Below are 26,083 nucleotides of genomic sequence, written 5' to 3' on the forward strand. Positions count from 1 at the left end.
TTTTTCTTGGGTCTCAGGTGTGGGTAATCTGAACCTGCTGAGCCTTTACTGGCTGACAAGGGCTTTGATAATCTTTTTCTGCCTCCAGAGTTTGCTGATCTTTCCAGTTCATAACCTTGGAGATTCCGAGGCCCAATTTGGTTTTCATGGGATTTTCTGTCTCAGTGGTTTATGATGTTTTATTTCTTTTACCTATTTTCTTATCACTTTGGCTTCCCTTGTTACATGAACACTCTTCTCCGCCTTTTGATTGTTTCTCCCTCCCCTGATATTTGGGTTCTTGCTGTTCCATTCATCTCGTGTTTCTGTGAAGAGATTAAGATGTCTCACTTCCTGAGAAATTGTGTTCAGTACACTATTTTCTTCCCATTGGGCAGACTGTTTTTCAATCAACAGTTGTTTTATTTTTACCTCAGTGGGGAGCAGATTTCAAATCAAATGATAACATTAAACATGCTCAACATTCTTGCCTTCATCTTACCCTAACTACCCTTCTCAAGTATCTTTTTTCCATACATCTGCTTTTGGAGGCTCTCCACTGACATCATGAGAGATTGTCTGCTGATATCCTCCACTTACTCTCCTTCATTTCAGCCCATATTTTGTCCTTGACTTTGGGGTTACTTACATGGTTACTCCAAATATCTCAGAGACTTGCTTCTTTCTGAGGTTTTATGTATTTAATGTCGTCCCTGACAATACCGACCTGTGGTTGATAATAGCCCATCAGCAGTCAACCCTTATGACTTTTATAGCCTGTATGTCTTGGTCAGAGCCTCAGATGCTACCTATTCCTATTTCCGGTCCTTCATCCTCCCAACCATTACCCGTTCCTTCAAGTCATGGTGCTTCTTTTCATTGATTTCCTTGATGATGTACTACCCACTTCCAACAATAGCAATAACTACCCTGTGGGTTTGGGATCTTGTCTGTTAGAGTTTCTTTCTTGCTGACTGATCAATTTGAAGGAGTACTTTTTTGACTCACCTTATAGAGCATTTGGGGGTTTTCTTTGACACCAATATCTACTGCACTTTGACTTCTTCATTATGACTACATTACATTTAACTTTTAGTTCACTATACTCTCTCAACATGGTCACTTACTGCTTAGGAGGTTCTGCTGCTTTTTGGGATGTGGGTCTCTGTAACTGTTGTTTTGATCCTACTTGGTTGTGTCCATATGTGATCCCTTCATGAATGATGTAACCTTGCTCAAAATCTCCTTTCCATCAACATTTCATTCTTCTTTTCAATAAAATATTGGCAGTGGTGGCTGGACAAAGCCCATATGTCAGTGGGTGTCCCACTTCTTCTTCTGATTCTGAATATACATCTTTTAAAGAACACATCCATTCAGGGATCAAGGGCTAGGGTCAACAACCAGGAAGTTTTGGGCTGTTGATCTGCAGATGATACCATACTGGTAGTTTGTTATGCATATCAAGTCTGGTGATTGTTTTGTTTTTTGTTTTTTCAGACAACTATATAGTGGTGCCACATATCAACCACTAATAGGACACCTGATTCAGATATCTCTGTTTTAGAACTTGAATCTTTTATATTGGGCCCATAAAAATCATATTTCTCTTATCACATGTCAAGTTTGGGGCACTTTCATTGTTACTGCAGATTGTCTTTCACGACTGGCCCAGATGTATCCCATGGAATGGCCATTGAATGGGTTCTCTTCAAATGGATGTCTTTGCTACAGGCCTCAATACAACAACATTGCTCCTCTTTTGATCACCTGTATCTCATCAGTAGACTTTGGATATCAATGCCTTCTGCCATGATTGCTTCATTAGCTAATTTCTTTGGTCCACTCCAATACATTGTTGTGTCAACTGCATAGTGCGCTATTGGCCAGTACAACTTCAGTTTCTAAAATCACAACATCTGCTCCTATTAGCACCTGTCCCTCTTACACCTTTTCTTTCTCTTCTTCATCACACTGAATCCTACATTGTACACCCATATGTTCCTGACCCCCATCTGTATACCTGTTTTTATCCAATCATTGATGAGAAGGTCCAAAGTGTACCAGTGCAAGTAGAATGTCTCTGCTGTTGGTATACTGACAGGGAATTTCCTATTGACAAGCCTTCTGTGACTTTGGTGATAGAATTTCTTACCTGGCTTTTCCTCTATGGGTCTTTAGTGTCCTTGCTTTATGAACATCAGACTTCCTTCTCCAGATACCATAAGGTTTTTACTTTCCTTATTCTTGCTCTGCTCATGCATTTCTTCCAGATTCATAGGCCTCCCACACATCCTGCTTTTCTAGCCTGGGACATTAGTATAGACCTTCATGCCCTCACTTCCCTCCATTTGAACCACTTTTCTTGTATTTCTCATTTCATCTGTCTCTTCAAACATATATCCTTCTCTTGGTCTGTGGATGTTGCTGGTTCACTTTGTTGCCTTTGACATTTCACTTGCCCTTTTCACCCAACCTGTATTCCTCTTTCTCCCAATTGATCCTTTCTTCTTTGGACATCAATAGTTTGGAAGGATTTTCCTCTTTTTCTACCATTTCCATTTTCATCCTTCCACCCATGCAGTTTGGCTCTGCCTTTTGATTTGTTTAGCCTCCTCCTTTCTACATTCTTCCTCCAATAACTTTTTCTATGTTTCTCCCTATCAAATCTGACATCTCACGTTTTCCCTCACTTCTCGTCTTCATCATCCATATGAGAAGGTTCTGCCTACTGGCATGTAAACCACACCCAGTATGTTCATCTCCTACTATCTTCATCATATCACGCTTTCTTCTATGTCAGTTCTTAGCGTTGAGTGAACCAATTACCATAAGTCCTCAGATGAGTTGATTCCATGTGACTGATGTCCTTTTGATGCTGAGTTACAATTCCCAGATTGATAGATCAATGATAATTCTCGTGATCTACCCAGCAACTGATGCAGGTCTTAATCTCCATCTTACTTTCATGAGGATGCCAGTACCCAGAGAGGAGTATTGAATATAGTTGACTTGTTAACCATGGGCCATTGCACCATAGCCAGTCTACACCTCACAATTTCTGCCCTTGTATATTACAAACTATATATTTGGGCAAAGAATATATGTGGATCAGAAGTCATGCAGTTCTCCTCTTTTGATCTTAGAATTAATTTCTCTCATTGTCAAGAGTATCCTTTGGATGCTTTCAATGGTACTTCTGTGATTCCCTTGCACTGGTCCCTCCTTCTGAATGTGGGATTTTAGCTAATCTTCTTAATAGAGGTAAGTACCCTATAGTAAGCTATAAGTTTCCTATTCTGAAAGTGTATTTGTGATTGGCACTTACCTCTCTAACATTTTCCACCCTTCCTTTCTGCCTCTTTGGTAATTACACCTTCTGCTAAACTTTGAAGTGAAGGTTCAGTAGAGGAGTGTAGATATCCATGTGTGTTATGTGAGCATGTGATGCTACAATTGGTTAAGAGGTGATGCATAATGATTTACAAGAGAGACACGTTGGAATATAATAATTCCAACAAGAGGGAGCACAAGGCTTATGACATGCCTAAAGTAATAGTTCCCATACAGAGAGAACCACTGAATAAGAATAGCAAATCTTGTGAAAGGATAAAAGTACCTGTTTGAAATACATTTCAGGTGAAAGAAAGTTACAGCCTCTTAATTTTTAATAAACATATTTGCTATAGAAGCTAGGGTGATGTGAAATTACACTTTAGGTAGTCTGCTATAATTATCAATTGTTAATATTATTATACTTTTTATGAAATAAAAAAATACTTTTAGATAACTTTATAATGTAGTAATATTTCTTTAAAACTTACAAATGTTTTACACAATTCATAGTCTTTTACACTGTCACCAATTTATTGGTCATGATGAAAGAATTAACACAAAGGATCACCAAAATAATCAGGTACAATTTGAAAGTCTCAGAAACTTTTCAACTAGTTGACTAATGTTTCAAGAATAAAAAAGAAACACAAGTAGCCAACTATTAAAAAGTGATCAAATTTCTGGAGCTTTTGAAATTTACAAGATATTTTTATACATTTATGATGTTATAGAGGTAGAACAAAATAACTTCAAATCCTAATTATTGCTAATATACATTTATTTTATTGGTAATGAAAACAAATTGCCGAAACAATTAGCTCCAAATTTATAATAAGTCTCATCTTTAAAACTGACAAATTTGGCTCAATTATAATTAACGAGAAATAAGGTAAACTATGCTAAAAATAAGATTAAATTTTAAAATTTCTTCACTGAGAAACAGTACAATTTTGAGAATAAAAGCACTGATGTATTTTGGCAGTTCAAAACAGATCATAATTAAGAGAGAATGGCGACGATAAATGTCTTAATTTTACCAAAGTTAGGGTTTTGTAACAATATTTTGTTAAACCCAACGATACAAATCCTTAGGTATATGTATCATTACATTCATGAAAAATTAATCCAATTTTAAACTTTAAAATTGATACCACACTGGGTAGTTTTATAGGAAATGTTTTGGAACAGAATTTCAAGTGGCAAATTTTACTAAGGCTTATACACATGGACAAATGTAGAACTTGAGAGTTTTACCTAAAAATGCAACAGATTTAATTAAGTATGCATTTAACATAAAAGTTAACGTGATATTCAGGATTTCCTTACTAAAACCTTGAAACTGGTTATAAAACATTTTTACTAACATGCTTAGTCATTAGAAAGTTGTAGAGTTTAGAAATAGCTAAAGTTTGAAAAATATATGATTAAAAAGGACCCAAATCTCATCATCTTCTTGTTGTTTTTTTAATATTGCATGAAGTATTTTTCTTTTTTACAGTTAAAAGTAATGATGAACTGCACTCATAATGAAGCCTTTAAATGAAAATAATAAAAACATAAAACTAATATTGATTGTGTTTATTCTAAAAAAACTGTGATAATTTTAAAGTATTTGCACCAAACAATGCTGATTGAAACAGTATTTCTTTAAAGCAGTCCTTTCGATATCTCAAATTTACATCGTTAATATAATTTTCTTTTCAGTCTTGCTGAAAAATTAGGAATTTACTCTTTTAATTCTGATGTTCAAATGTGTAAGTCACAGTTTAGTCTAATTTATGCTTTCTTGAAACTTTACCTCTTTTTTGACTTGCTTTCTGTGTATCTTTAAACTGTTCTCCATTGATTGCTTATGAAGTAATCAGTTTTGTATCAACTATAAAACTGCAACAACACTAAATGAACAGAGAAAATATTTTAATACTTTTTTCTTGTGTTATCAAAAATAAATTTGGTATTACTTTGTCAAGTATTTCTTTGTCAAACTCAGCAGTTAGCTACAATATTCGTGTTTTGTAATACTTATTGGACCTGTTCATCTAATACTGATTTTCTTTTTCAGACCAACAGCCACAGAACTGTTAAAATATCCTTTCTTAAAAAAAGCTAAAGTAAGTCTTTGAGTACATTTAATACTTCAACTAACATTTTATATTTAAATTCAGATTAAATTTTATACTAATATAAATACTGAATATATGTAAAAGGCAATTTGAAAATTGTGTCAATATGTTCATGTGTATCAATCTGCCAAGATATTGTCTAAGAAGAGCAAAATATAGTCTATTCTATAAATCTTTTTCTTTTAATGGTTTCTAAAAGTATTTTCCATATTAACCAGCACCTATCCATATGTATTTGAGAATTTATATGAAACATTTTCAGAGTCTCCCAAAATTCAGTTGCCATAGGCTGAATGTCTGTACAAATTAATGAGGTATACTCAAAATATTTGCTCTAAAAATCAATATGTCACTGAAGATCTTCAATACAAATTACATTCACGTGTTTGTCAATACTCAGTGCAATTATCTATAAAATCTGTAAAGAAACAATAAAGATAGTGCTAATTTCCTCAGTGTGAAAATGGCTACTGACTTTTGGGACACCCGGTATCGAATTTATGTTTTTCTCCATATGATTTAAGTAAAACTGTCATATTGATTGTATAGTGATCTTTTAACTCGCAGATTGTGATTTTGGACTCAATGTCTGTTAAGAAATGCTTTTTTAAATTAATTTTACAAATTTATAATGAAGGGTACTTATTTAAACCTCAGACATTTAGTTTGGTGTACTCCTGACTGTTGAAATGAGAGTGAGCACCATGGTGAGAGCAAAAGAGCTGTCTGAGGCTTTCAGAAAGAAAATTTTAGCAGCTTATGAGTCTGGTAAGGGATTTAAAAAGATCCCAAGGGATTTTGAAATCAGCCATTTCATTGTCTGGAAAATAGTCAACAAGTGGAGGGCTTTCAAAACAACTACTAACATGCCTAGGTCTGGTCGTTCAAACAAATTCACCCCGAGAGCAGACAGCAAGATGCCAAAAGAGGTCTCCAAACACCCTAACATGTCATCATGGGACCTACAGCAGGCTCTGGCTACTGCTGATGTGAAAATGCATGCCTCTACAATCAGAAAGAGACTGCACAAGTTTAACTTGCATGGGAGGTGTGCAAGGAGGAAACCTTTGCTCTCTAAGAGAAACATCACGGCCATACTGAAGTTTGTCAGAGTGAATGTAGACAAAGACCAGGACTTCTAGAATGATGTTCTTTGGACAGATGAGTCCAAATTTGAATTATTTGGACACCAGAACAGAGGATATGTTTGGCCTAAACCAAATACAGCATTCCAGGAAAAGAACCTCATACCAACTGTGAAGCATGGAGGTGGAAGTGTCATGGTCACAATTATAGAATCCACCATGCATTCTACTGTGTATCAGAAGGTGCTTGAGTAACATGTGAGCCATTTGTAAGAAAATTAAAACTGAAGTGGAACTGGACCCTGCAAAACAACAATGATCCAAAACATACCAGTAAATCCACCAAGGACTAGCTGAAAACTAAGAAATGGAGAGTCCTGGAATGGCCTAGTCAAAGCCCAGATCTTAATCCCATTGAGATGCTGTGGGGTGACTTGAAACGGGCTGTACATGCAAGAAACCCCTCAAACATCTAAGAGCTGACAGAATTCAGCATTGAGGAGTGGGGCAAACTTTCTTCAGACCAATGTCAGAGACTGGTAGATGGCTACAAGAAGCATCTCACTGCAGTTATTTCAGCCAAAGGAGGGTAACACTAAGTATTAGGGGGCAGGGTGTCCTAACATTTTCCTCAGTTAGAATATGCATTTTTGTAGAATTACATTTACAGAAGATCTTGAAAAGTCTTTTCTTCAGTTTTAATTGTTTAGTTTTATTCCTATAATCTCTCAGTATTGTTAAAATTGAGATTAAATATCTATATATCCAAAAATGTTACAAAAATACACAGGCTTTCATAGGGTGTCCTAACTTTTTCACATGACACATAGATATACATATATATACACAACTCAGAATTCTGTCATATTTACCATTTGCAATAAAACAGTTTCAAAGTTCTATCAAGCAATACCTCAATAAATACAATTTTTTATCACAAACATAATGAAATTTAATCTATTTCCAAAGATTATTACTAGCTGATTTAACTAGAAAAGGAATAAAAACATTTTTTTAACTACTATATATATCTGTGTATTTTTGTTATATCTGAACGGTGTAATTTAATAACTTTGGTCACCAAAAACGTTTAGGACAAAACTTACTTGGTGGAAACCTTGGTGAAGTGTGGCCCAAGTCAAGAGGAAAGAGCAGAAAAGGTAATAGACAAGAATTTGTTTACCAATGTAGTTAACTGATCGCTGTGAAAATTGATCTGATAATTTTATACTCTGGTGCCATGTATTTTAAATTAAAATTTTTAATTTTAAAAAATGATATAACTATTTAGAAGTATCTAAAACTATCATCCTTGAAACTTAGTGCAAAAATTATCAATTTTATTGAGATACTGTGTTTTTTGATTATCTTTGCATTATTGTTTTCAGAACTTTACCAGAAATTACGAGGGGCTTTTCATCAACATAATACTGTGTATTTCTTTTGTCAGAAATGACAGATCATCACATAAACAGAGAGAAAAAGCATACCATATAGCATAACATTTATCAATGTATATTGAATGGTTGGATTTCAAAACTTTTTGAACTTGAATTTGTTTTTATAAAACAAAAATTAAGTTGAAATTATTATTTACTCCATCACTACTTTAAAATGTAATGAAATTTAAATAAAAAAAATTCAGTTACTTCAGAGTCTTAAAATGTTTTAAGTATGTAAGTATAAATATATTTAATGCTTTTATCAGAGTTGCATAAAAGATATCTATAAATAAAAAAATATGCATTTTTTAGAGTTGGATTGAAAATTTCTAAGTTTTATAAAATAAATCTGGCCTAGTGACTTATGTTCCTGGACCACAAATCCGAGAATGCATGGTCCACAACCCAATGTCATAAAAACAAGCTTTGCAATTTGGGAGCTATGGTTGTGCTCTAAAAGTGATGGTTAAATCCAACATTACAGTGAGATTATATGTAATTGATTTAAATTGGAGGTTCAAGAAATATCCATAAAATTTTGTGATTTTTTGTTAGAAATAAGAAAAGAAATAAAAAATCACATGGATTAATCATGATGTGCATCTCATCATTGAAATTCTTTTCAATATTTTCACATACAATCATTATGCTTGATGCCATAAGTCTTAAAAAAATATATATGTTATCTTTTATCTAATGTTGTAGTCATTCTAATTTTGTAGCATGAACATTTCTGTGTGTTTTATTAATAAATGAAATTCTACACTCACTGACAAATTGAAACTCTAAATAAACTACGTTTTATAGTTTCCTACCTTTTGTAGGAATAGGCCAAAAGTGTATACAATTCTAGGGAGCTCTACAAACCTGCTGAAAATCAAATATTCTATGTTTTCTTTAAAGTAATTAATTTCTTAGAAAGAATCTAAATTGTTGTTATTGTAAATGAGAATATTTCTCAGCAGGTTACAGAAAAACTTGCAAAACAATGAATATTCAAATGTACTAAAATAAGGTAAAGTTGTAAAATAAAAATTACCTTGTCATGTATATTATTGTCAGTTTTTTAGAATAGTTGCAGCTAGTCCAAATATCTTTGGATAACCAGATGTTTATTGGAGGATCAGAATAATTAGACCTTTAGTGGTAAGCTTGAGGGTATATGATACTAAAATTTTGAGTTTGATCCTTGCAGTGAACACTGCCAAGATAACCTTTATACTTAACAACAAACAGGCAAAAACCTTTTCATCTGTATATTTCTCTTTCTACATCTAAACTCCCACACTATGTTAACTTATTAGTATTAAATACAGTAATTTTGTTGTTGGGTCAAACAAAGGTGTATTTTGATAGAAAATGATGCAAGATGAATGTTTTATTTGTTGCAGTTAAAGAAGAATAGACGATTGCCTGGTGCTATTGGGCGTTTGCACAGAATGGAAAGTGGCGACTGGGTTTGGTCATCTGATGAAGAATCCACTGATGAAGATGATTACATCAACTTTGCTAGAGTAAATTTTGAACTGGATATTCAATTTAAATTTTAACTTTGGCAGGTCATAAGTTTGAATACTCATGATTGTTAATAAAATATTAACTGATAGGTGTGTGTGTGGATATATACATATATATATTAGGTAAATCTGTTGGGACAAATTATATGTATGTGTGTGTGCTTTACCAAAATATTAAACAGTGTTATGCTACTTTAGCTTTGTACAGTCAAAAATGAAGGAATTTTGTAATCTCACTAGAAGTTAGGGTAGTATATAGAGTTTAGCCTCCACTAGAATATTTTTATTTATTGTTAGTGTTCTGTGGTATATAGAGTTTAGCCTCCACTAGAATATTTTTATTTATTGTTAGTGTTTTGTAGTATATAGAGTTTAGCCTCCACTAGAATATTTTTATTTATTGTTAGTGTTTTGTTGTATATAGAGTTTAGCCACCACTAGAATATTTTTATTTATTGTTAGAATATTTTTATTTATTGTTAGTGTTTTGTAGTATATAGAGTTTAGCCTCCACTAGAATATGTTTATTTATTGTTAGTGTTTTGTAGTATATAGAGTTTAGCCTCCACTAGAATATTTTTATTTATTGTTAGTGTTTTGTAGTATATAGAGTTTAGCCTCCACTAGAATATTTTTCTTGATTGTTAGTGTTATTTATTATTTTACTTAGACAAAAAAAAAATCACATTTTGGAAATGTGAATACAAATATATTTATATGAAACTGTATAAAAGAGTTAGAACAAGAGAATATTTTGTCATACTGTTTCACTTCATGAGACTAATTCTTCCACACCATTGCAGAATGTAAATTTCAACACTATGGTAATGTTTTACTGATCACTGTTGACAAGTAAGCAAGCCAGGGTGAGAATACTTACCATTTTTTAGAATTCCCATATATTTGTACCAAAGGCATATCATAAAGGTTCTGCTTCAATGAACATACCGTTCAAATTTAGGGTCTGAAATAACTGTCATGGTACCCTATGCAGTGTCTTAACTATATAGAAAGAAGCTATTATGTGGTATTAGTATATACTAAAAGAAATCAGTTTAATAGCACTACACAAATCTACCTTAATAAAAACAGTGTTTAACACTATATAATAAATTTATCATGCCATGGCTAGAAAAATATAGAAAATTGTCAGCAGAGCAGATAGTTCACAAAGCTTTATGTGATGCTGGTTAGACTTTGCAATAAATTATTGCAGACTTGAAGTTCTCCTCAAACACTTGCAAGTACACTATAGATCGTTAGACTGAAACAGATAAATTTGAGAACAGAGAAGTAAGAGGTACACCTAAACTCAATTACACTGGTGTTAAGTATCTTCATTTATGCAACCTTCAGGACTAAAGGAAGACTGCTACTGATCTTAAACATAAAATAAACAACCATGTACCAAATGACAGAAAAGTGTCCAGATCTACACTGTTAAAAAGACGACTCAATCAGAATAGAATATTTGGTCATATGGTAGTTAAAAATCTTTACTTCAGTTTGCAAATATTGTCAAGAGATTGAAATCTGAGGTATAAAAATTGGGCTGTTGATGATTGAAAAAGGGTCTTACAGACAGATGAGTCCAAGTTTAAAATATTCTATCAAAGCTTAAGCTATACGTCCAGCAGAAGAAAGGTGAAAAGCTCATACCTCATTGCATAGCACCTACTATGAAGCATGGAGAAGGTAGTGTGATGGTTTGGGAGTTATTTTCTGGTGAGGCAACAGAAGATATTTGCAAAATATATGAAATAACAGACCAGAGCAAGTACCATTAGATACCGATCCATAATTGTATTATTGGTAAATGATTCTACTTCCAAGGAGATAATGACCCCAAACTCTCTTCCAACCTATGTAGAGATTACTTAGCTAAGAAAGAAGATGCTGAAGTCAGCCAGATGCTGCAACCACCTCCACATAGCTCCAATCTCAAACCAATTGAGCAGATTTGGGATTTGATAGATCAAAAACTTGACAAATCACAAGTTAATACTAAATAAGCTTTATGAAGAGTGTATTAGAGACATTTCAAGTAAAATCTCATAGGACACTTTGAATAAATATGTTGCAACAATGGCTGAAAGACTGTCTGCAATTGTTAAAGCAAAAGGGGGACAAAAATGTTAACTGTTTGTTAAACTCAAGTGCATCCAATGAGTTTCTGGTGTATTAAATATGAAGATTAACAATTTTGATATTTCACCTGTGATTTATTTTCCATTATTCTTTGAAAGTAGTTTGAAATCTAATTTTAGACTGTTTCTTAATACTTTTGGACAGTACATTATATATATATATATATATATATGTATAAACATATGCATATATAATACACACACACTTGTACATGTTTGAACTTTATCATCACTATATAGATAAATGCAGTGTTTAAGTTAATTGTATTCAGCTTTTTCTTTTCTAAATATTTCCAAATTTCAGTTAATATTTGATCAATAATAAAATACTACCTTTTAATGAACTTAGGTTTAATGTTTTTTTCATTTTTATAGAACATGTTTGAGCTATTTATTGTATATCTTTATTCACAGGAATGTAAAGTAGTTGTTGTACCACCATGGACAGAAGAAAAACCACCTTCAGAAGTGGAGTCTGTATCAAGTACATCATCACTTAAAAATCACCCACCAGAAGAAAATATAACTCCAATTAATGAGGCTCAACACACATTTACTTTTTCTACAAAATTTTCCTCCCCAGACCTGAAAAATAATTTAAAACAAGATGCTCTTGTTGGTGAATCTGAAGAAACTGTGAAGCCAACAGTGCTACAAGATGCTCTGAACAAAACTTCAGATTCAGAAAATTTGTTATCTAAACAAACCGAAGGTCAACAAAACACCACAAAATTATCAGAAACAAATCTGGAAAATACAATTCCCCAACAAACAGTTTTGTTGAAAGAAACTGAAGATTTTGAGGTTACTCAACAGACAAAGGATCTTATAGAACAAACTAACACTTCTAATGAAACATTTGGTAACAATAATACATCTCAGTTAACACAAGAATGGGATTTTAAGATGGGAGACAGACAAACTTGTGTTGTTACCCCTGTGATCTGCCACCAAAGTACCATACATCAAGAAGAACAAGCCATTATATCATCTGAGGTACAAAGATTTTGAGAGCTCGTGTCTGTTCAGACTTTTTGAATAAAAACAGAAAAATGTTTTAAATGAACTTAAACAAATTTCTCTTGATAAGAAACTGTAGAGTAACTTATGAGTTATAGCTATGAAAAAATGTGCTAACTTGAGCAAAATTTTGATATATGCAATTAAGTAATACTAAAATAATTTATAATAGTAAACACCTGTTTATTATGTACATAATGAGATACTAGGTCAGAGTCTTTAATAGCCTTTAGCCTTTCAATAGGAAGTGTATTTAGTATTGCATTTAACACATAGAAGTTTGCTTTATTAGTGCAGATTGTTTTTTGTTTCTAATTGTGTTTTTCTATTAGAAAGAAGAACCTGTCAAAGCTACCAACTCAGACACAAATATTAGCTTAGTTTTACGGCTAAGGTAAGCAACTGATTTTAGGTTTTTAGTTCCAGTTTAGTGCAAAAGTTATTTATATTTCAGTACTTAATCAGTGTGTGTAAAAACTTTTAATACATCTCTTTTCAGGAAATATCGTTTGTATATGTTTACATGTAAAATAAGACCAATGTATATGGTACTGTACAAAAGTGTTAGGATGAGACAATATATTGTCATTCTTTCCTTTTTATTGGACTAATTTTTTCATGTCATTATAGAATGTAAATTTCAACATTATGGTAATGCTTCACTGATCCCTACTGACATCTGAATGAGTCAGGGTGAGAATTTTCATACACTTGTACCAAGAACATGTCATAAAGATTCTACTGTAATGAATATACTGATCAAATTTATGGTATGAAATAACTGTCATGCATGTGTTTGTTTTTATTATAACAAAGCCACATTGGGCTACCTGCTGTGCCCACCAAGGGGAATCAAACCCCTGATTTTATCATTGTAAGTTCGAAGACTTACAGCTGTCCCAGCAGAGGACAGCTGTCATGGTAACCCATGAAGTGTCTTAACTATATTTAAAGAGGGTAGCAAGGAACTAGCATATGGTGCCAGTATATGCTAGAAGAAATCTATGTAATAGAACTTCACAAATAAATCTTGATAAAAACAGTGTTTAACATTATATATTAAGTTTTGTTGTCATGCCATGGTCCAAAAAACATAGAGAATTGTCAATACAGTAAAGAGTTCACCTAAAAGCTTTACGTGATGCCAGTTGGACTCTCTCATAAACAGCTGCAGACTTAAAATGCTCTCTAAACACTATCAATTACGTCCTATATCGTGAGACTTAGACAGTTAAATTTGAAAACAGGAAAGGAAGAAGCAGAAACACCTAAATGCAATGATACTGGTGTTAAGTGTCTTTATTTATACAGCCCTTGAGACAGAAGGAAGTCTGCCATTGTTCTCAAGTATGAGATAAATGACAAAGTACCAAATAACAGAAAAGTGTCCAGATATACAGTATCAAGAAGACTCAACAAGAATAGAATACTTGGTCATGAAGCAGTTTAAAAATCTTTAGTTCAATCTCCAAATATTGTCAAGAGACTGAAATTTGCTATAAAGTACAAAACTGGACTGCTGATGATTGGAAAAGGATGTTATGGATGGATGAGTCCAAATTTGAAATATCTGGTTCAAAGCACAGGTTGTAAATCCTGTGAAAGAAAGGTAAAAAATACATACCACAATGTATAGCACCTACTAAGAAGCATGGGAAAGGTAGTGTGATGGTTTGGAGGAGTTTTTCTGCTGAGGCAACAGAAGATACTTGAAAAATATATGTAATGATGGATCAGTGCAAGTATCATCAGACACTAATCTGACATGGTATAACCAGTGGTTTGTATATTATTGATACAAGTTTCTACCACCAAGAAGATAATGACTCCAAACACTCATCTAATGTTTGCAGAAACTACTTAGCTAAGAAAGAAGTAACTGAAGTCATTAAAATGATGGAATGATTGCAAAGCTCCAACCTCAGCCCAACTGAGTATATCTGGAATTTGATCAATAAAAAAATTGACAAATCAAAAATATACTTCCAAGGAAACTTTATGGGAGTGTATTAGAGACATTGTTGTAAAATCCCAAAGGACACTTTGATTAAATATGATGTAACAATAGCTGAAAGACTGTCTGTAGTTAATAAAGCAAAATAGGGACACACAAGATATTAACTGTGTGCTAAACTCAAGGGCTTCTACTGCATTTCTGTTGCACTAACTATGAAGATTAATAACATTTTGATGTTTCACCAATGATCAATCTTCCATTGTTTTTTGAAAGTAGCCTGAACTTTAATTTGTGAGTTTGTTATAACACTTTTGCACACTATTGTGTATATCAAATTAATGTTAAATTTGTAATTTTAATTTTATTAAAAAAGTTATTCATATTTCATTTTTTCTAAAGTATTTATGTGCATCAATACTTTAAGTCATTTTTAAAAATATTGTTTTTAATAATTTTATTTGTAAAAACTTTGCAAGTTAAAATAAGGAAGGAATTAGAAGATCAGTTATCTAACTGAACTTACCCGTTAGTCTTCCTGGCGAATTATGATAATTACGATTATGCTACAGAAAGTCCTTTACAACTTGTATTACTGTAGTTTTCCTCTTACTGCTGTAGACTGGATGTAAAAATCGGATTTAATGCTATTTATGTCTTTAATTCAAAAATTAAACTTTGACTTGTTTTACCTTAATTTCCTTTTATGAGTTTTAATAATTTTACTTTTAACTTTTTACTGGATGTTTGGTGCAGATAGCCCAGTTGCTTTATGCCATAAAACACCAAACCAACCAACCAATCTAATTTACTTGAATATTTACTAGATTTTTTATTAAATTCTTGCAGAAATGGGAAGAGAGAACTGAATGACATTAGGTTTGAGTTTTGTAAAGGAAGAGGTAAGGTAATAGTGATTAACTTTTATAAAGTATATTTTTCTTAAACAAAACATTTGAAACAAGTTCTAAAATCACATGAAAATAATTGAAATTTGAAGCACATTTGTGTTAAGTATGCTGTTCTAAGATCACATAAAAATAATTGAAATTTGAAGTACATTTGTGTTAAGTATACTGTTCTAAGATCACATGAAAATAATTGAAATTTGAAGTACATTTGTGTTAAGTATACTGTTCTAAGATCACATAAAAATAATTGAAATTTGAAGTACATTTGTGTTAAGTATACTGTTCTAAGATCACATGAAAATAATTGAAATTTGAAGCACATTTGTGTTAAGTATGCTGTTCTAAGATCACATAAAAATAATTGAAATTTGAAGTACATTTGTGTTAAGTATACTGTTCTAAGATCACATGAAAATAATTGAAATTTGAAGCACATTTGTGTTAAGTATGCTGTTCTAAGATCACATAAAAATAATTGAAATTTGAAGTACATTTGTGTTAAGTATACTGTTCTAAGATCACATGAAAATAATTGAAATTTGAAGCACATTTGTGTTAAGTATGCTGTTCTAAGATCACATGAAAATAATTGAAATTTGAAGCACATTTGTGTTAAGTATGCTGTTCTAAGATCACATAAAAATAATTGAAATTTGAAGTACATTTGTGTTAAGTATACTGTTCTAAGATCACATGAAAATAATTGAAATTTGAAGCACATTTGTGTTAAGTATGCTGTTCTAAGATCACATAAAAATAATTGAAATTTGAAGTACATTTGTGTTAAGTATACTGTTCTAAGATCACATGAAAATAATTAAAATTTGATGTACATTTGTGTTAAGTATGCTCTTTTAAGATCACATGAAAATAATTGAAATTAGAAGTATGTTTGTGTTAAGTATGCTGCTTACGTTGTAAATAATATGCTAAATGCTCGTACAATACATAATATTTATTTTAGACTTGTTCTCTACATATTCAGTCTAATTATATTGTCACTGTAAACATCACATGAGTTTAATTTTAGATAAAAGATAGTAAATAATTCTTGCAATTTAATAAATTATGAATTGCCGAAGGGAACAATTTAAATATTGGTTTATACATTTGTCTTGTTTCACTCTTTTAGACAAGAAAATATCAAGCTACTTTGTCACACATAGGGACCATATAGGAATAATCACTAAACTGTCTTATTAGTGAATTAGTGCAGAACATTAAGTATTTTATATTAAAATGGTTTTGAAGATCCAAATCAGCAAGTTACACAACAACCACAGCTGATATAAAGTCACTGTAGAATGGTTTGTACCAGAACTATGTTTTGGTTTTATTTGATATTTCACAGGTAGTGTGATGCCACTGAAAATTAATCACTATTGGGAAAGGCATATAACAACCCTTTTCAACTTTAAATGTTCATACTCTCAGATCATTAGTGTATTTAGATCATGGACTTAGAATTTCCAAGATTGGATGCTCTTTATACTTAATAGCATTGGAAGAAAAAAAAATTGGTATTCTGTAACAGGTTAGAATCCATAAACACAAAGTTCAGTGACAAAAGATTTCCATGAGTCTATCTGTAAATGAGGCCTACAGTATATTGGTTCACCAAGACATGACTTTGAGTCATACCTCTAAGTTAACCATCACATACCTGAAGTAGCTGTAAAATGAAATAGGTATTCATGTTATTCCATACAAAGACATACCTGTCAAGTCACAGGATGCAACAACTATGGGTTTCTGCATGATCAGATTTTTGAAATTTACATTGGAAAAAGTGTCACCTTTGTACAAGAGATGGAGTATGGAAATTGTCCTGAGAAAGGAAGTGTGCTTTGAACATGACAGTTTTATGTTAGATATTTTAGTGGTGGAAATTGTACTTTAGGTCTGTCATCAAGCTGCTAAAAATTTGGGAATAATATAACTGTATAAAGTTATCATAAAAAAAACAACTAATATTTTCAAAGTGTACAAGAAGAATTGATATCTTAGTAAATTGAAAGTTTGTTTGTTTGTTTTAGACTACTGTGCCCACTGAAGGGAAATGAACCCCTGATTTTAGCATTCTAAGTCCATAAACTCACTGATGTCTCACTGGAGGGATACATTAAAACTAAAAATAGAAGAATAATAAGGATGGGTATAATAAGAATAGACATTCAGACATAGTTTAACTTCTGAGATATGATTAATACTTACTTCTTTCAAGATATCCATTAATAAAGCTATTACTTCTTCAATAAATCTTACTAATTGTAGAGGTGAGTCCTCTTTCAACATCATCTTATTATTTGTACATGTTATACATCATTTCCTAACTACACTGTTAGATTAGGGCAAGAGTAACAGTTTATGCTTACAAAAGGTTTATATGATGTATATTCATCAAATTTTGTAATAAACCATTGGTTAAGAGTCCGAAATCAAGATTACAGTAAGTCTACTGTCACTGGTTTCTTCCCCAGAGAACTGACTTTTGAGTCTAAAACACAAAGTTAAATAATTATTAAATTTGTTATGTCTTTTCAACTTGCATTACAGGTTTAGGTCGCAAGTAGACCTTCTGTCCAAATTACTTAATTCTGCTGATCATTAAGCACAAGGAAAAACTAAAAATAATAATTGGCAATGGTCAAGAGTCTTAGATAGCAGCCTGTTTGCACGCATTTATCTACATTCTATTTCTTATTACAAAACCATTTATAGTTCCAGTAAGATGCTTCAAATACTTCAGAACTTGTCATAGGTTTAAACTTGTTCATGTTCATTATGTTGTTGTTTTCAGATTTTGTAGATGGGGTAGCATCAGAACTTGTACAGGCTGGATTAGTGGAAGAAAAAAATGTTGCAGTAGGTAAGTTTCCTTTTAGTCATCCTTCAGTCATCAAAAATGTATAAATATGTCTCTCATTTATATCCAATGTATGTATTTCTTTGAATTTTGCTTGAGTTGATTAGAATATATTTCTCAAATTCTCTGTACATGATTCATCTTTTGGAAACTACAATAAACAACCCATCACACATTATTACTTGGCACCATCTGAATCCCAAAACATTTGAAAAACTAAATTCAAACTTAGTTAAATCTTTCTATTTATCATGTACAATGGTATGATGCTCATTAATGTAAAGTGATTCATATTTTAAATGAGCTATGAATTCTGCTGGTAATTTTTCATTATCTTACTCATTGTTTTAGATCTTCCCAACAATGTTTCACATTTCATGGGAAGTGTGAAATCTGTCAATTCACCCCATCTTGCATCATGCTATAAATGTACTCAAAATGTTTTTCATATCTTAAGGTAGATGTGAATTTTGCTTATAATTCAATGTCATCATCTTTATGACTATGAATGCTTTCAATTGCATTTCACATTCAATATGTGCTAGAAAAGTCCACTGGTGATTAAGCTATATTCAGTCTATATTCTACCTAGGATTAGTAAATGTGCATCAAGCATAATGTTTTGTATTCAGTTTATAATTTATTAAAGTTCTTTATATCAACTCAATTTCAAAATACTGAATGAATTGCCACTAACAGTAGATTTTCCTCTCCTCAAAATTTGCATCTTAAAAATGTTTTATATATATATACAAGTTCAGACAAACATATTTTTGCTCCTCCAAGGGAATATTCTTCTGCATAAATTGCAAAAAACAACAACACAACCCCATAGAATACAATGATGATGGTGGGTTAACATTCCTGTTGCAGTTTTTATTCAGGTATACCGATATTCACCAAATACTTAAATGTGTACACAAGAATACACGTTCAGAACTGTTAAATAAAGAATAAATTGATCATAGACAGCAAAGGAAAAGACATGAGCAAAAATGAACAAGTAACAAATATTTATTCACAATAATATAGCTGGTATGGCAGGAGATTTATAAGATTATAAAAATTAAGAAATTTTGTGAAACAGGAAATTAGGACATCAAAAAGGGTGTGTGAGAAAAGGTTGGTTAAAATTGAAAAATTAACAGTAAGGATTTCCTTAAATACACTGAGGGTAAACAAAATGTTAAAATGGGGGTAGAACCCTTGAGGGATGGTAAAGGAAGACTAGTATCTGATGATTATGAGATACAAGAATGATGAGAGTGGCTTTAAAGTTTTTTATAAAATTAATTTAGTTCAGAGGATGGAATAGCCAAGAAGGACCAATAGGTGCCATGTTGTCCCAAAACGTTATGTTGTGTCAAGGATAGAAAGAGTTATGATTTGCTGCACTCTCAAATCAGAGAAAGGGGTTCAATCCCCTAACCCAAAATTATGTAAGAGATTGACAGTCTTTGAATTTAAAAAAACAATTAAACTTACACCATGTTTTATAAAATACTGAAAGAAAAACTATAAATAACATTTTGAATCAAAAATCCTTTGCAAGAGCTGCATGAGATATGATGGATTTGGACAGCAATATTCTTTGGATTTTTTTGTGACTATTAATAGTTTCAACTAATCATTATTCCTACAACCTCTGTAAGCTGAGAATATTAATTTTAAACAACTTCTTATCATTGAGAATAGGGCTGATGTTACTCTTTTTTTATTGTTGTTTAGTTCCTGATATTCAGGGTTAGTTTATTTTAAGCAGCCATGTGTTCCAAAATCTAGAGATAAAAATTAAAACTACTTTGGACAACAATCTTTTTCCCAAATGTCTGGGTCTTAGGTTTATTTGATCTTGAATAATCACTCTCCTAGGTTCAGAGGCTAAAACTTTGAATAATTTTGGGATATTATTCCCGTTTCAGTTCAATTAAAAGGAATAATAGATTTTTGCCATTTATCATTCCATAGGTCCCAAACTTGTACTTAAATGAGTTTGGGAAATCACACCTTTTGTATTCCTCCAGCTGAGCTTTAACTGATTTTAGGTAATGACCCTTTCTGGAATCCTCCAGCTTAGATTTTCTTGATTTTATTCAATTACCCCATTTTGAATTTAGAAACTAAACTTTAATTTAGTTAAGGAAATCACTATTTTTGGATTCCATCAGCTGAAATGTAATTGATCTTGACAGTTTACAGGCTGAGATTTAATCTAGATATGACTTAGTTATATAAACATAAAGAAGGATAATTCCTTTAAATAATTCTTCTGGAAAAAGTTGTTAGCACTTTTGAAATAAAAAGATACTATATTGTTGTCATTAACATGCATCTCTACAGAGTGAGGCAAAAATTTAGGTGGTACTATATGGTTAATACCGTTCGCATTACATATGGTTGGTACTAAAAAAATGTTACAATTGAAATTAAGTTATATTCTAACTGAAACAACTGTATAGTCACTTTTGCCCCACCCTGTTTACACATATACACAAATTTGCATGTGTGTGTGAGAAAGAGTTATTCACATAATCTAAACTTATTCTAAAACACAAGTCTTTTGTGTTTTGTTGTTTTAATTCTTAAAGGTTTCTTTGTTTTAAGATGTTTTTACTTACCATAATATTACTAGGGACTTGTATAATAATATTCAAGTGGAAATATCTGTTGTTTATATTTTTTAAATTTATGATTATGGAAATCTGGATATTGCATGTAAAGATTGCTGGACTTCAACTTCAGCACCAAATTTTTGAATAAAATAAGGATACACAACTATGAAACATTTAATAGTTAGAGAGAAGATCACATAACTTAACACTTATATAATGAAGTTGGTAATTTCAAAAAATAATTATTTTTATGAAATTCATAGGGTCATTGTATTTGATGAAATATGCAGATTTCTTCAGTTTAAAATAGCCAATATTAACTTTAAAAATCATCTTTCTGCTTTTAAACAAATCCATGATGTTCTCAGTCTAATTCTTCTAAAGGTTAATTATTTGTTAATGTTTTGTTAATTTTACTTCCTAGTTCTGGGACAAAGAAGCAATGAAACATGTTTTTGTATTTTGTTTTAAATGTAAAGAGCTTATTATATTCATGTTTAGTGTTAAAAGCTACTTAGAATATGTAATATTCTTCCAGTTGCAGCTAATTTGCAGAAGTTGATAGACAATCCATCTTTGGAATCATTAACATTCCTGCTGGTAGGAACTTCTAAACTTTGATCCTTCTTATATTAATTGCTTTATATTAATGTTCCCTGTGAATTAATTGTGTTATTTATTGATACTGATAACAGCTAGTGAAAGGTAAGTGAAAATTTTATTTATGTTTTTAATGAATGCTGAAGAAACTCCTTTCAATCAAACGAATATTAATGTTTTGAAATTGTAAAAAGAGATATTGGTGGTAATAAGTTTTCCTATAACTCACTTTAAGCTCGAACAATAATCAAATCAGCTAAATACCTGTACATGTATATACTGAATGTCAACTGAATAAATGTTGTTGTTTTTTTTTTATGTTGATAGTTATGAAAGTTGAATATCGGAGATCTTAAAAACTACATGATAATTACCTAAAAAATTCATAATTTTATAATATACTTTTGCAAATGTGACAGTAACTTACCGATGTTGAAAATTATAATAATATAATTTATTTTATAGTCTAAACCTGTATTATGAATTTCAAGTAATTACAGCAAAAATAAAATTAGGCTTTAATTTTGTGCTTAAAAAACATGATGAAAACTGCCAATTCAGTATTTTTAAATAGTTATCAGTATCTCTTAAAAAATATTCTTGCTTGAAATCCAAGGTATAAATATCAATAGTAAGAAAGGAAAAGCACTAACTAAATTTAAAGTTTTTAGCATAAAACAAATTAAGGTATGTTAGTTATTTGGAGAAAATATAAAGCTCTTTTTTTTAATAGTATTATGATTTATGTTATTCTTAAAATGTATTTAAAAATATTATTGACATCCTCTATATTACTTTTACCTTCACTACTAATTTATATTATGTTTTTTTCAATTTGATCAAAATAAAATTTTCTTTAATATTCCAGTACTAAGGTATTCAAAATCGTGAAAAGCAATACAGGGAATTCACCCATAAATATTCACTGCTTAGAACAAAACTGTGAATAATATTTGTGTATCAAAATAATAACTTGTAACTGGGGTAAACTACATTATTCAAGTTTTTTGTATATTTGGTATTGTTTAACAGACATAAAAAAGCCTTATACTGGTAAAGAAAAATCGATGTTGCATTCCAATATTTCACTTTACAGCTTCATCAGGGACACAACTTATTTGCTAGTAGCAAATAAAAAGATTCTCCATACTAATATATGGTTATTTTACTGTGTATTTTAATAAGTAACTTGCAACTTCAGCCAACACTACAATATTTGAAAAACAAACATTATTACTGCTTAAAGAGAGAACTACTGAAGTTGTAAGTACTGATAAAGAGGAGCTCTTACAAAACCATTTTTTAAGAATGACAGTTTTTATCCAGATAAAAACCTTTAAAAGAGCACAGAAGAATTAGAAAACCTTTTTTATTGTCTGAAATCCATATGTTAACTCATTCATTTTGGGTTCATGCTCACTAATGTCTTGCTAATTTTGGAACTTTTGAGAAAATGTCAATGGTTTTAGAACATTTGTATAAAAATGTTTCACTGCCTGTTATATACCTCATATAGAAAATATTAAAATTTAAGATGTTTGTGAGAAAGTGAATTGAAATTAATTAGTTTGTTTTATATTTGCTTTAGTTCAAGTAAGTGGAATTTCTATAAAATATTGTTATTTGTATAATTTTTAACAGAACCAAGAACATGAAGAGGACAGCTGTAGTGTCCTAGATGAAAAGTTACTTATTGGCTATGGCCATCTCTCTAGAACTGAATAAGGAGTGTGCAGTATATAAATATTCTATGCAACTTGGCAAAAAGAACAAGCTTTCTACTAGTTTATTCTCAAGATCACCAGGATCTGGACAACAAGCTATGCATTTGCATTAAACAAATGAACAAGGAAAGCAACTTTACTTTCAATGTCTTTATTAGTTTTTTATGGTTATCTTCATACAGGTCTTTCACAAGGATATGCAGGTTATAGAAAGCAACGTGACTAACCAATTTAAGATGTTTTTAATTTATACCCTGATACCTTTGTTATCGTTGCTTACGTCTTGCATTTCCTGACTGAAGTGTATCCTGGATTAGAGATTAGTTGTTAAAACTGAATAAAACAAATGTATTGTTTTGCATATTTTAAATATTCAACCACTGAGTCATTTTACAAGTATTTATGCATTAAAATGGAAAATCTACAACTATTTGATATATTTTTTTTACATATACACAAGAAAGTGAAGCATGTTTAAGATAGAAAACAAGAATGTGAAAATGAATGAAGTGTCTAGACTTTGTAATTGAGCAAATTATGTTACACAATTTACTGTGATAGGAAGCTTGTTGTAGTACATTATTATGTGTTTGTTCAAATACAAGGGTATAAATATTTTAATCAATGGTAACTTGTAAAATGAAACTGTGATCAACTTCCCACTTTCCTCTTGTTTTCCAGTGAAATTTTTGAATGATTTATTTGTGAACAGCAAGTAAGGTGTTTAGTTTATTTAAGTAATTGTTTGCATATTCATTGGTGTGACAGAATATTTTCAAGATGTAATATCTGTTATGGGTTTGGTAGTATGTAATTTACTATTCTTTTAAGGACTTATAGCTCATTTTATAAGTTATTAAAATACTTGAATTTACTTTTTGTACAATAATAATATATGTGCACCAAGGAGTCAAATTTTATTCTAACTTTATGTTAATTATAATTTACTTGTTCAAGTATTAAATATGAGATGGACCTTACTATTAGTCATTCATGGGATACCTGCAGTCCAATAACTTATTAACTTGGAATTGCAGATTTTTGTTCATTCATTATGAAAATATTTGGTTCATTTAATTCTAGGTAAATTAAAGAAACACTTTTCTCTTAGCAAGTGAAAATATCATTCAATTATACTCTTTTTGCAGCAAGTACTGGTTGTTTAATTCACATTTTCAAGTTTTAAGAGAAATTGTTTATTGGCTCAGTACCTTCTGACCTCTTTTAAAGAATGTTTGAGCTTGCTTAAAGTTTTACTGCTTTATTTAGTAGTTTTAATAGCAAGTTTAAATGTCAGTAATGCATGCAAGAATGAATTATGTACACCTTTCTTTTCTTCTGCTTTTAGAACATTTATATGAAGTTAAATAACTAAGTATTTTAATTATAAGATTAATTATTTGTGTTTATATTTGCAGTTATAATATGGATAAAGTATATATCTTATTGTAAACAGATATTGAAAAACTATTTTTTGTGAGGATTTATTAAAGTCATGTTTAAGTAAAATAGATTTAAATCTAGGTGAGAGAGAAAAAATATGAGCAAAGGATAATAATATTTATGCTATTTTAGTATTGATATACTTAATATACAGTTTGATTACAGGGTTTATAGTCAGTGCTATATTTTATAAAATCACTTAGGCCAAAACTTTGTTTTAACATTCTGCTCTTTTACACATTTCTTCAAAATGACGAACATATTAATTATATGTTTTATTTTTTTTAATGAATAATTGAACCCAAGAGATTTTTGTTTATGAAAACTGGCCAAAAATTATGTTATTCCATATAAATTACATAACCTTATTTATATTCAACAATTTTAGTCTTTTTTGTCAGTGTTTTGAGTCCAGGTAAAATTAGAAGAACTATCATGTAGCTATTTGTCATATTACAAAATTCATATTTACTTTTAATTTCTGAAGATTTCTCTTATTTTGAATTGTGTGCATTATATTTTGGTATAAAATTTTTACAATTTTTTTTTTCCATTTTGAACTTTCACCAACTTAATTAAAAATGTGTTAAACACTTGTTTCCCTATACTATGCACCACTCTTGGACAGATAAGACATTTCTATTTCATTAAGAATTATCACTGAATGAAGAACATTTTCATTTATCTTATTTAAAGTTTATTTTAGTAGTGTCTTAGAAATAAAAGAATTTGATTTATTATTTTCTTAAAGATCGAATAAATCATTGCATTTAACTAAGATGGTGAATAATACAAATGTTAATATTTTTAAGTTTTGTTTAAAGACAACTATTAATATATGGTTGCTATCCCCCCAAATCGTATCATAATGTATATGTGAGGTGGTGTAATTAATAATGTAGTCACAAAAATTATTTTGTTATTAAAGTGAATAAATTATTTAGAAATGCTCTTACGATGCTCCATACTTGGAGGTTATTGTAAGGTAAATTAATTTGCCTCTTATGCTTTAAAAAAGGATAATTTTGTTTAACCTACAATAAGTTATCTTAAGAAGTAGTATTTAACAAGTTGGAGATATACTTCAAAATTAACAGTAGTTGTCTAAACTTTCCCTGGTTAGCCCTTTTATTATCCGAATTTTAAAGATTGAATTTAACTCTCTCTCTCTATATATATATATATATACACACACACACACACATTTGGTACTTATAATTACAAGTTGTAATGCCTCTTCCAGTTCAACTTTTAATATAAAAATGGTGATTTATTTGGAATACGTGCACAAAATATTATAATCTGTATGAAACAAGTCGATTTA

The 26,083-nt window shown here is 30.8% G+C and overlaps 1 protein-coding gene across 4 annotated transcripts in view; it reads left to right on the plus strand.

Moving 5' to 3' along the window:
* The window catches only part of LOC143234186 (serine/threonine-protein kinase OSR1-like), a 70,476-nt gene extending 44,723 nt beyond the window's left edge, over window positions 1-25,753 (plus strand). For 3 of the 4 annotated variants that reach the window (XM_076471345.1, XM_076471348.1, XM_076471347.1), the window contains 9 exons: window positions 5,378-5,426; window positions 7,618-7,683; window positions 9,357-9,479; window positions 12,044-12,625; window positions 12,982-13,043; window positions 15,453-15,505; window positions 18,315-18,383; window positions 21,531-21,592; window positions 23,234-25,753. In XM_076471345.1, coding sequence (XP_076327460.1) covers window positions 5,378-5,426; window positions 7,618-7,683; window positions 9,357-9,479; window positions 12,044-12,625; window positions 12,982-13,043; window positions 15,453-15,505; window positions 18,315-18,383; window positions 21,531-21,592; window positions 23,234-23,317 — 1,150 coding nt within the window. In that variant the 3' untranslated portion in view covers window positions 23,318-25,753. The remainder of the gene's footprint in view (window positions 1-5,377; window positions 5,427-7,617; window positions 7,684-9,356; window positions 9,480-12,043; window positions 12,626-12,981; window positions 13,044-15,452; window positions 15,506-18,314; window positions 18,384-21,530; window positions 21,593-23,233) is intronic. The other variant, XM_076471346.1, reaches the window with a different exon arrangement.
* Window positions 25,754-26,083: the final 330 nt, after the last annotated feature.

Source organism: Tachypleus tridentatus, chromosome 12, assembly GCF_004210375.1.
Source record: "Tachypleus tridentatus isolate NWPU-2018 chromosome 12, ASM421037v1, whole genome shotgun sequence".
In the NCBI taxonomy this organism is placed as follows: domain Eukaryota; kingdom Metazoa; phylum Arthropoda; class Merostomata; order Xiphosura; family Limulidae; genus Tachypleus; species Tachypleus tridentatus.